We start from the raw sequence: 12,276 nt of genomic DNA, 5'->3' as shown, positions 1-12,276 counted from the left end.
AAATATATCAGGTGATTCTCAGGTAAATATATCAGGTGGTTCTCAGGTAAATATATCAGGTGGTTATTAGGTAAATATATCAGGTGGTTATTAGGTAAATATATCAGGTGGTTCTCAGGTAAATATATCAGGTGATTCTCAGGTAAATATATCAGGTGGTGTCTGTCTCTGAAGGTGGACCGTCGCTCATCATGCTGTCCCTGTGACCACGAGAGCGCAGGACACTTCCTGTGACACGCTTTTGTTCCTGTTTTCTGATTGGCTCACGCTCACTTCCTATCAGCATGCAGCTGACCTATCAGCAGCTTCCGGCTCAGCTGAGGCGGAGTTCCAGGCTCAGGAAACTGACGGCCGCACTGCTCGCCGCCTACGCCTTCAAGAGACTGTCCCTGTACATCTGGAAGAGGGTAGATGTGACACACACACACACACACACATATATAAACACAAACACACACACACACACACTGCAGCTAACTGTGGGTGTGTTTGTTTTCAGGGGAGCGCAGCAGGTAAACAGCCGAGTCGAGCTAACCTACCTGTGGGCGTGGTCAGCACTGTGGACAAGAAAAAGAGAGCCAGCAAGTGTGTGTGTGTGTGTGTGTGTGTGTGTGTGTGTGTGTGTGTGTGTGTGTGTGTGTGTGTGTGTGTGTGTGTGTGTGTGTGTGTGTGTGTGTGTGTGTGTGTGTGTGTATACACCTGAGTTACAGAGTTACTTCCTGTCTGCAGGTCTCCGTCAGTAAACAGGGACTTCCTGTTGAGGTTGTCCCGCCTCCTGAAGCTCTTGTTTCCACGGTTACTGTGTCCAGAGGTCGGCCTGCTCGCCCTGCACTCTCTCACCCTGATGTCCAGGACCTTCCTGTCCATCTACGTAGCAGCTCTGGATGGTACCTGTCTGTCTGTCTCTGTCTGTTTCTGCCCGTCTCTCTGTCCGTTTCTCTCTCTGCCTGTCTGTTTGTCTCTGTCTGTCTGTCTGTCTCTCTGCCTCTCTCTCTGTCCGTCTCTGTCTGTCTGTCTGTCTGTCCGTCTCTCTCTCTCTCTCTCTCTCTGCCTCTCTCTCTGTCTGTCTGTCTGTTTCTCTGTCCGTCTCTCTGTGTCTCTCTCTGTCTGTCTCTCTGTCTGTCCGTCTCTCTCTCTCTCTCTCTCTCTCTCTCTCTCTCTCTGCCTCTCTGTCTGTCTGTCTGTCTGTCTGTCTGTCTGTCTGTCTGTCTGTCTGTCTGTCTGTCTGTCTGTCTGTCTGACTGTCTGTCTGTCTGTCCGTCTCTCTCTCTCTCTCTGCCTCTCTCTCTGTCCGTCTCTGTCTGTCTGTCTGTCTGTCTGTCTGTCTGTTTCTCTGTCCGTCTCTCTGTCTGTCTCTCTAACTGTCTCTCTGCCTGTCTGTGTCTCTCTCTCTGTCTGTCTCTCTGCCTCTCTCTCTGTCCGTCTCTGTCTGTCTGTCTGTCTGTCTGTCCGTCTCTCTCTCTCTCTCTGTCCGTCTCTGTCTGTCTGTCTGTTTCTCTGTCCGTCTCTCTGTGTCTCTCTCTGTCTGTCTCTCTGTCTCTCTCTCTGTCTGTCTCTCTAACTGTCTCTCTGCCTGTCTCTCTGTCTCTCTCTCTGTCCGTCTCTCTGCCTGTCTCTCTCTCTGTCCGTCTCTCTGCCTGTCTCTCCATCTCTCTCTACCTGTCTCTCTGCCTGTCGCTCTACCTTACTCTCTGCCTGTCGCTCTACCTGTCTCTCTCTCTGTCCATCTCTCTCTCTCTCTCTGTCTTTCTCTCTACCTGTCTCTCTGCCTGTCGCTCTACCTGTCTCTCTGCCTGTCGCTCTACCTGTCTCTCTCTGTCCCTCTCTCTGCCTGTCTCTCTGTCTCTCTCTGTCCGTCTCTCTCTCTGTCCGTCTCTCTGCCTGTCTCTCTCTCTGTCTCTCTCTCTGTCTCTCTCTCTGTCCGTCTCTCTGCCTGTCTCTCTGTGACCCCCTGCTGGTGTCCTGCAGGTCTGATAGTGAGGAGCATCGTGCAGCAGGCTCCGCAGCTCTTCTTCCTGCAGCTCTCTAAGTGGATCCTCGTCTCTCTTCCTGCCACCTTCATCAACTCCTGCATCAGGTTCCTGGAGGGCCAGCTGGCCCTGCGCTTCAGGGGCCGCTTAGTGGACCATTCCTACCAGCTGTACTTCAACAACCAGGTAACACACTCACACACACCTGGTCCTGATCCTGGTCCCTGAACTCCCCGCGCTGTTCCTGGTCCCTGAACTCCCCGCGCTGTTCCTGGTCCCTGAACGCCCTGCTCTCACCCCCCACCCCTGTTTCCTCAGACATATTACCGAGTCAGCAACATGGACGGCCGTCTCTGTAACCCTGACCAGTCCCTCACTGAGGACATTGTGATGTTCACCACATCGGTCGCTCACCTCTACTCCAACCTCACCAAACCCATCCTGGACGTCGTGGTCACCTGCTACACCCTGCTGGGCACCGCGCAGTCCAAAGGTACACCTGTACACCTGTACAGCTGCACACCTGTACACTTTACACCTGCACACCTGTACACCTCTACACCTGTACAGCTGTACACCTGTACAGCTCTACACCTGTACACCGGTACAGCTCTACACCTGTACAGCTCTACACCTGTACACCGGTACAGCTCTACACCTGTACAGCTCTACACCTGTACACCGGTACAGCTCTACACCTGTACATCTCTACACCTGTACATCTGTACACCTGTACATCTCTACACCTGTACATCTGTACACCTGTACAGCTATACACCTGTACATCTGTACACCTGTACATCTCTACACCTGTACATCTCTACACCTCTACAGCTATACACCTGTACATCTCTACACCTGTACATCTCTGCACATATACAGCTATACAACTCTACACCTTTACATCTCTACATCTGTACAACTCTACACCTGTACATTTCTATACCTGTACATATCTACACCTGTACATCTCTACACCTCTACAGCTATACAACTCTACACCTTTACATCTCTACACCTGTACATATTTACACCTGTACATCTCTACACCTGTACATCTATACACCTGTACATCTGTACACCTGTACAACTCTACACCTGTACATATCTACACCTATACATATCTACACCTATACATCTCTACACCTATACAACTCTACAACTGTGCATCTCTACACCTATATCTACACCTAGCATCTCTACACCTGTACACTTGTACATCTCTACACCTCTACACCTCTTCATCTCTACACCTGTACACCTATACACCTGTACATCTCTACACCTGTACATCTCTTCACCTGTATAGCTCTTCATCTCTACACCTGTACACCTATACACCTGTAAATCTCTACACCTGCACACACACACACTCCTGTACACCTCTACACCTGAGTTACATACCTGCTCACCCTTCAGGAGCGAACACCACATGGCCCTCGGTGATCGCTGGCCTGGTGGTGGTTCTGACGGCTAAAGTCCTGCGCTCCTGCTCTCCCCGGTTTGGAAAGCTGGTGGCCGAGGAGGCGAAGAGGAAAGGAGATCTGAGGTACATGCACTCCCGCATCATCGCGAACTCTGAGGAGATCGCCTTCTATCGAGGACACAAGGTGCGTTTGTTCACAGGTGGAGATGCTAAGGTGTAGTTTGGGTGCGTTTGTTCACAGGTGGAGATGCTAACGTGTAGTTTGGGTGCGTCTGATTCACAGGTGGAGATGCTAAGGTGTAGTTTGGGTGCGTCTGATTCACAGGTGGAGATGCTAACGTGTAGTTTGGGTGCGTCTGATTCACAGGTGGAGATGCTAAGGTGTAGTTTGGGTGCGTTTGTTCACAGGTGGAGATGCTAAGGTGTAGTTTGGGTGCGTTTGATTCACAGGTGGAGATGCTAACGTGTAGTTTGGGTGCGTTTGATTCACAGGTGGAGATGCTAACGTGTAGCTTGGGTGCGTTTGTTCACAGGTGGAGATGCTAAAGTACAGTTTGGGTGCATTTGATTCACAGGTGGAGATGCTAACGTACAGTTTGGGTGCGTTTGTTCACAGGTGGAGATGCTAAGGTGTAGTTTGGGTGCGTTTGTTCACAGGTGGAGATGCTAACGTACAGTTTGGGTGAGTTTGATTCACAGGTGGAGATGCTAAGGTGTAGTTTGGGTGCGTTTGTTCACAGGTGGAGATGCTAACGTACAGTTTGGGTGCGTTTGTTCACAGGTGGAGATGCTAAGGTGTAGTTTGGGTGCGTTTGATTCACAGATGGAGATGCTAACGTGTAGTTTGGGTGCGTCTGATTCACAGGTGGAGATGCTAAGGTGTAGTTTGGGTGCGTTTATTCACAGGTGGAGATGCTAAGGTGTAGTTTGGGTGCGTTTGATTCACAGGTGGAGATGCTAACGTGTAGTTTGGGTGCGTTTGATTCACAGGTGGAGATGCTAACGTGTAGCTTGGGTGCGTTTGTTCACAGGTGGAGATGCTAAAGTACAGTTTGGGTGCGTTTGTTCACAGGTGGAGATGCTAAGGTGTAGTTTGGGTGCGTTTGATTCACAGGTGGAGATGCTAACGTACAGTTTGGGTGCGTTTGTTCACAGGTGGAGATGCTAAGGTGTAGTTTGGGTGCGTTTGTTCACAGGTGGAGATGCTAACGTGTAGTTTGGGTGCATTTGTTCACAGGTGGAGATGCTAACGTACAGTTTGGGTGCGTTTGTTCACAGGTGGAGATGCTAACGTACAGTTTGGGTGCGTTTGTTCACAGGTGGAGATGCTAAGGTGTAGTTTGGGTGCGTTTGTTCACAGGTGGAGATGCTAACGTACAGTTTGGGTGAGTTTGTTCACAGGTGGAGATGCTAAGGTGTAGTTTGGGTGCGTTTGTTCACAGGTGGAGATGCTAACGTGTAGTTTGGGTGCATTTGTTCACAGTTGGAGATGCTAACGTGCAGTTTGGGTGCGTTTGATTCACTGATTGAGATGTAAAGCATATTTTGGGTGTGTTTGATTCACAGATAGAGCTGTCCCAGCTGCAGAGGAGCTACTTCTCGCTCTCCTCTCAGATCCATCAGATCCTGCTGAAGCGTCTCTGGTACGTCATGCTGGAGCAGTTCCTCATGAAGTACGTGTGGAGCGGCGCCGGCCTGCTGATGGTGGCTGTACCCATCATCACCGCCACCGGATACTCCGAGTACGGTGAGTACACCGCAGAATGGTGTGGGGGGGAGTTTGCTGTCAGATGCTCAGCAGCAACGGTGCAGATATGGCTGTGGAGAGCTCAGGTGTTAACAGTCTTATGACCTGTGGGATGAAACTGTCCCTGAGTCTGGTGGTTTTGGTCCTGATGCTGCGGGACCGCCTGCCAGACGGCAGCAGATCTTTGATAATCCTGTGTACCAAACCAGGAAGAACCGGAGCTGGCCCTGGAGCCGCTTTTGTGGGAAAGGCTAAAACCATCCCTTCCCCTCAGAGCAGCTGAGACACTCCCTTTTTATAATGCTGCTACAGCTGACAGGAAGGACTCAAGTGATTACAAGCAAAATCCAATTCGATATTTGTGGAGGAAAAATGCTGCTTTCAGGGTCCACTGGAGAAATACGATCTGCAGCTCTGTACTTTTGGTATCCTGACCTCTGCCCCCCCCCAGACTCTGAGGAGGTGAAGCAGGCGGCTCTGGAGATGCAGGAGGAGGATCTGATGAGTGAAAGGACTCAGGCCTTCACCACGGCCCGGAGCCTCCTGAACGCTGCTGCTGACGCCGTGGAAAGGATCATGAGCTCCTACAAGGAGGTGAGCAGTCTGACCCCCCTCCTCTCCATACCCCCCCCGCCCCTATTTGTACCCCCCTCTCCTCTCTGTACCCCCCTCTCCTCTCTGCCCCCCCCTGCCCCTCTCTGTACCCCCCTCTCCTCTCTGTACCCCCCCTCTCCTCTCTGCCCCCCCCCTGCCCCTCTCTGTACCCCCCTCTCCTCTCTGTACCCCCCTCTTCTCTCTGTACCCCCTTCTCCTCTCTGTACCCCCCTCTCCTCTCCCCCCACCTGCCCCTCTCTGTACCCCCCTCTCCTCTCTGTACCCCCCCGCCCCTCTCTGTACCCCCCCCGCCCCTCTCTGTACCTCTCTGTACCCCCCTCTTCTCTCTGTACCCCCCCTCTCCTCTCTGTACCCCCCTCTTCTCTCTGTACCCCCCCTCTCCTCTCTGTACCCCCCTCTTCTCTCTGTACCCCCCTCTTCTCTCTGTACCCCCCCCGCCCCTCTCTGTACCCCCCTCTCCTCTCTGTACCCCTCTCTTCTCTCTGTACCTCCCTCTCCTCTCCCCCCCCCGCTGCCCCTCTCTGTACCCCCCGCCCCTCTCTGTACCCCCCCGCCCCTCTCTGTACCCCCCTCTCCTCTCTGTACCCCCCTCTTCTCTCTGTACCCCCCCTCTCCTCTCTGTACCTCCCTCTCCTCTCCCCCCCCCGCTGCCCCTCTCTGTACCCCCCTCTCCTCTCTGTACCTCCCTCTCCTCTCTGTACCCCCCTCTTCTCTCTGTACCCCTCTCTTCTCTCTGTACCCCCTCTCCTCTCTGTACCTCCCTCTCCTCTCCCCCCCCGCTGCCCGTCTCTGTACCCCACTCTCCTCTCTGTACCCCCCTCTCCTCTCTGTACCTCCCTCTCCTCTCCCCCCCCCGCTGCCCCTCTCTGTACCCCCCTCTCCTCTCTGTACCCCTCTCTCCTGTCTGTACCCCCCTCTTCTGTCTGTACCCCCCTCTTCTCTCTGTACCCCCCTCTTCTCTCTGTAGCCCCCCGCCCCTCTCTGTAGCCCCCTCTCCTCTCTGTACCCCCCTCTCCTCTCTGTAGCCCCCTCTCCTCTCTGTACCCCCCTCTTCTTTCTGTACCCCCCTCTCCTCTCTGTACCCCTCTCTTCTCTCTGTACCTCCCTCTCCTCTCCCCCCCCCGCTGCCCCTCTCTGTACCCCCCTCTTCTCTCTGTACCCCCCTCTTCTCTCTGTACCCCCCCTCTCCTCTCTGTAGCCCCCTCTCCTCTCTGTACCCCCCTCTCCTCTCTGTACCCCCCCGCCCCTCTCTGTACCCCCCTCTTCTCTCTGTACCCCCCTCTCCTCTCTGTACCCCCCTCTTCTCTCTGTACCCCCCTCTCCTCTCTGTACCCCCCTCTCCTCTCTGTACCCCCCTGTTCTTTCTGTACCCCCCTCTTCTTTCTGTACCCCCCTCTCCTCTCTGTAGCCCCCTCTCCTCTCTGTACCCCCCTCTTCTTTCTGTACCCCCCTCTCCTCTCTGTAGCCCCCTCTCCTCTCTGTACCCCCCCTGTTCTTTCTGTACCCCCCTCTTCTTTCTGTACCCCCCCTCTCCTCTCTGTAGCTCCCTCTCCTCTCTGTAGCCCCCTCTTCTTCTTGTACCCCCTCTCCTCTCTGTACCCCCCTCTCCTCTCTGTAGCCCTCTTCTTTCTGTACCCCCCCTCTCTTTCTGTACCCCCCTCTCCTCTCTGTAACCCTCCCGCCCTTCTCTGTACCCCCCTCTTCCTCTCTGTACCTCCTCTCTCTCCCCACCCCGCTGCCCGTCTCTGTACCCCCCCCTTCCTCTCTGTACCCCCTTCTTCTGTCTGTACCCCCCCCTCTTCTGTCTGTACCCCCCTCTTCACTCTGTACCCCCCCTCTTCTCTCTGTACCCCCCCCCGCCCCTCTCTGTAGCCCCCCTCTCCTCTCTGTACCTCCTCTCCTCTCTGTAGCACACCTTTCTCTCTGTACCCCCCCCTCCTCTCTGTAGCCCCTTCTTCTTTCTGTACATTTCTCTCGTATTCCTTTCCCCCTCTGACCCCTCTCTTCTGTACCCCCCTCTACCTCTCCTCTCTGTACCCCCCTCTCCTCTCTGTAGCACCCTCTTCTTTCTGTACCCCTTTCCTCTCTGTACCCCCTCTCCTCTCTGTACCCCTCTCCTCTCTGTAATTCTTCTGTACCCCCTCTCCTCTCTGTACCCCCTCTCTCTCTGTAGCCTCTTCTTCTTCCCCCTCTCCTCTCTGTAGCCCCCTCTTTTGTACCCCCTTCCTTCTGTAGCCCCTCTTCTCTCTGTACCCCCTCTCCTCTCTGTACCCCCTCTCCTCTCTGTAGCACCCTCTTCTTTCTGTACCCCCTTTCCTCTCTGTACCCCCCTCTCCCCTCTGTAGCCCCCTCTCCTCTCTGTACCCCCTCTCTCTCTGTACCCCTCTCCTCTCTGTACCCCCTTCCTCTCTGTAACCCCCTCTTCTTTTTGTACCCCCCTCTCCTCTCTGTAGCCCCCTCTCCTCTCTGTACCCCCCTCTTCTCTCTGTACCCCCCTCTCCTCTCTGTACCCCTCTTCTTTTTGTACCCCCCTCTCCTCTCTGTACCCCCCTCTCCTCTCTGTACCCCTCTTCTTTTTGTACCCCCCTCTCCTCTCTGTAGCCCCCTCTCCTCTCTGTACCCCCCTCTCCTCTCTGTACCCCCCTCTCCTCTCTGTAGCACCCTCTTCTTTTTGTACCCCCCTCTCCTCTCTGTACCCCCTCTTCTCTCTGTACCCACCTCTCCTCTCTGTAACCCCCTCTTCTTTTTGTACCCCCCTCTCCTCTCTGTACCCCCCTCTTCTCTCTGTACCCCCCTCTCCTTTCTGTACCCCCCTCTTCTCTCTGTACCCCCCTCTCCTTTCTGTAACCCCCTCTTCTTTTTGTACCCCCCTCTCCTCTCTGTACCCCCCTCTCTTTTCTGTAGCACCCTCTCCTCTCTGTACCCCTCTCTCCTCTCTGTTGACTAACCTCTCCTCTCTATACCCCCCTCCCCTCAGGTCACGGAGCTGGCCGGTTACACGGCTCGAGTCTCTGAGATGTTGGACGTGTATACATATATACATATGTGTATATATACATATATGTATATATACACATATGTATATATATATATGTGTATATATACATATATATATATATATATATGTATACATATATATATATATATGTATACATATATATATATATATATATATATATATGTGTATATTTATCTCTTCCCACCTGCAGGTTAGGTGATCAGTGTGGAGAATGGGATTCGTTGTGAGAATCTGCCAATCATCACACCAACCGGAGACGTGGTTGTTTCAAGTCTCAACATCCAGGTAACACACACACCACACACACACACACACACACACAAACACTCACAAAGCCACAAACGTACGCACTCACGCACGCTCACACACACACACACACATACACACTCTCAAAGCCACAAATGTACGCACGCTCACACACACACACACACACACACACTTACAAACGCACAAACGTATGCACTCATTCACGCACTCTCAGACACACACACACGCTGCTGAGACAGGAAATTGTTGAAAACTACAAACCGATGTTTACAGTGAATCTGCTGATGATGTCATCGAGCTACTGAGCGTAGTCTGTCTGAGGTCAGAGGTCAGAGGTCACAGCGGCTCATTAGCATTTACTGAGAGAGGCTGTGTGTGTGTGTGCGTGTGAGACAATAGAGGGCTTATAACAGGACATTTTTGCGGTGCGCCTCAGAAACAGCAGAAGAAGAAGAACATTGATGGAAACAGAACTTCCTGTCTGTTTCTGACCTCTGACCTCTGCTCCCAGCGCCGCACTCTGATTGGTCGGTTCCCAGCAGCGAGGAACATTTAAGAGTTTCAGGGAAGATGTTTACTCCATCTGCTTTCTCCAGAGGAACCAGAACCACTGCTACCAGTTCAGATTTTTCCGAGTTATGCTAAGCTATGCTAAGGTCGTACCTCTTAAATTCACAAGAAACTCTACTTTGGTAATAATTCGATGCCAAATGTCTGACACGCAATGGCCTCAATTTGTTATACTATCGCAGTGTTCGTGAGTACAGGGAGTCCGAAGACTGCCGGTGCTCAACCTCCTGATGAACACACAGCTTATTTCAGGGTGTTAGAGGGGGAGGGGCTCAGATTTAATAACAGCACACTGGTGATTCTTTTTAACAAACGTAATAATTATACGCCTGGAATATATGTTCTTGTGTTGTCAGTGTTAAAGGGAAATTAAAATGTTTGTATTTAAAAAAGAAACACAATGTTATGTCCCCAATGTCTTTAGAGCAGGGGTGGGCAATAATTTCTCAAGGGGCCACATGAGAAACCTGAACTGTGTTGGAGGGCCGAACCAATGATAACTTGAACTTCATTCTGCTCAATATTCACTTTCTCCCGTTGTGAAAAGCAGTAAATTATATATTCTGATTAGCTGCTACTGGTTATCAGAAGAAAAGGATATTTATATACATATATGGAATTGTGGTGTAGGTCAAATAGGAAAACACTCCTCGAAGTAATCAACAGTCACAGAGAGAATCCTTACATCAGTGTTTCATTTCATTTTTAACTAATCTTCACAAACCCTGAAAAGGTGTTTTGCAGTATGTTAAAGATATGCAATTGAACAACTATACAAAAAGCAATACATGCTTTAATTTCTTTCAGTTGATTGTAGTGTTCAGTGGGAGAAATCCAGTCTGGATTGGGCTTGAACAAGTGCATTGAAATCTGGCTGAATGTCTGAGGTGGTTATGCGAAGGACAGCTGAGAGGTGATCATCAGTGATAGAGGATCTGGATCTGTTGAACTTCATCACTGAGTGTCTGTTCACATGTGTAGGTAGACCCAAAGAGGACTAGAATCTTCTGAGCACGCCTCCTCAGGTGTGGAAAGTTCTCCTCTTTGAGAGAAGAGTCAAAATCCAGCAGTGAGACTGACTTAGAGTGCTCTGCCAGAAGTGTGTCAGACTGCAGGTCAATGAGTTCCATCTGAACGTCACCGGGTGCATTATCCACACTCATAGGCGGCGCCAGGGTGGGGCTATAGCCCAACCAACAATTGTGTTAGCCCTACCATAAAACCAACTAATATTCAGAGTCAGGCCCACTTGAGGGAAATTAAACAACAGGAAGGGAGACCAAGTTGAAATAGATTTCAAATAAATCATTTATTAATTGAAATATAAGTCAGTAGATGTTTGTCTGCTGCGAACACGACTCGTCTCCCTTGGGGTGAAGTCGTCCCCCGTACTCTTACCATCCATTCGGCTCTCTCCGACATCCAAAGCTCTGGAAGCTTATAGTGCTGTTGTACCTCCACCAATTATTACTAAGTGGTACACAGCAGTGGAGCGCGGTCTTTACACGCGTTGATACGCCAACCGCCTCTCTTTCACCCGAAATCCACTCATATTTAAACTTTGTCAACCAGATTATTAGCAGCCACTCTAAACTAGCGTCTCCAATCTCCACAACGACACAACCTACCGGAAGTAGTCGAGCGTACACTCAACACACGGATTGTGCTCGTAGCCTATAGAGCTCAGGTCAAACTTCATCACGGATACATTTGTTTTTAAACGTCGTCGGACAGAACAACAGATGGCGGTGGCGGGCGTGTTGGAAAAGGACACACCTTTGACACCTGCAGGGGAAGACGACCACTCCGGTCCCGCGTCTTCCATGTGCCAGGCTCGGCCGGACGAAGATGAGTAAAAAGAAGAGGAGATGGAGCAGGGGATGGAGCACAGCCAACCACTGCGGGCACGGACTCTGGCCATGATGCTAATGCTACCACTGACATTAGCCAACGACCCGGGCATGGACCACGGCACGCCTTCAGGAATGTTCCCCTCAAGGTCAACAGGTAACCAGCAGAGATCTTTCAATGCTGCTGGTCTGGCACATACAGCTGGCTTGAATATTCGGTTGAGATGGACGCAACTTTCTGCTTCGCCTGCTGACATTTTCTGGGTAGTGGTGGTGCTCTTCCTTGCTGCGGTCTTGTTGCCAAATTAACAGACTTAATTTGGAATGTTCGTGAAGTTTTCGTAACTTCTCGGAATTCTTAGAATTATGGGTAATCACATTTCTCGAAGAAGACAATCAACATGGCGACCGAAGAAGGATCAGATCTTGATCCACTGGTGGAAGAAGCACAGCAAGGACCTTCTCAGGACCGTACCACTGTCTTCCACTCAGCTGAGGTAAGTCTAAGTTGCATTAAGAGTTAGTAAAACCTAGTAAGAGTGAGTACAGTAGAGTAGAGTCTTCGGATAGGTAGGAGCTTTCTCCAGTTTCCACCGCTCCTAATACTAGTAGTAGTACGTTATACCCGGGCTCTTCTTCAGCTCGGAGTGTAATATGATTATTGGGTTTGTGCAAGGAGGCTAAGATAAAACCTGCTTGGTTTCTGGTGTTCTGTTGTTGTGCTTGACTGGATGAATATTATGAATGTTTTGTTCTGTTCTCTCTGTCAGACTCACTCTGACTGACTGACTCCCGGCTTTTATTGTCATGTC

General features: G+C 51.2%; 1 protein-coding gene across 1 annotated transcript in view; it reads left to right on the top strand.

Annotated features, from left to right (window-relative positions):
* The first annotated feature begins 103 nt into the window (after nt 1–103).
* The window catches only part of abcd1 (ATP-binding cassette, sub-family D (ALD), member 1), an 18,941-nt gene continuing 6,768 nt past the window's right edge, over nt 104–12,276 (top strand). Inside the window, 9 exon segments of the mRNA XM_063881858.1 lie at nt 104–407; nt 500–585; nt 730–887; nt 1,969–2,156; nt 2,289–2,463; nt 3,390–3,580; nt 4,963–5,143; nt 5,595–5,737; nt 8,736–9,062. Coding sequence (XP_063737928.1) covers nt 285–407; nt 500–585; nt 730–887; nt 1,969–2,156; nt 2,289–2,463; nt 3,390–3,580; nt 4,963–5,143; nt 5,595–5,737; nt 8,736–9,062 — 1,572 coding nt within the window. The 5' untranslated portion in view covers nt 104–284.

The sequence above is a fragment of the Eleginops maclovinus genome, chromosome 4 (assembly GCF_036324505.1).
Source record: "Eleginops maclovinus isolate JMC-PN-2008 ecotype Puerto Natales chromosome 4, JC_Emac_rtc_rv5, whole genome shotgun sequence".
NCBI classification, from domain to species: domain Eukaryota; kingdom Metazoa; phylum Chordata; class Actinopteri; order Perciformes; family Eleginopidae; genus Eleginops; species Eleginops maclovinus.
This window is presented reverse-complemented; position numbering and strand designations above follow the sequence as displayed.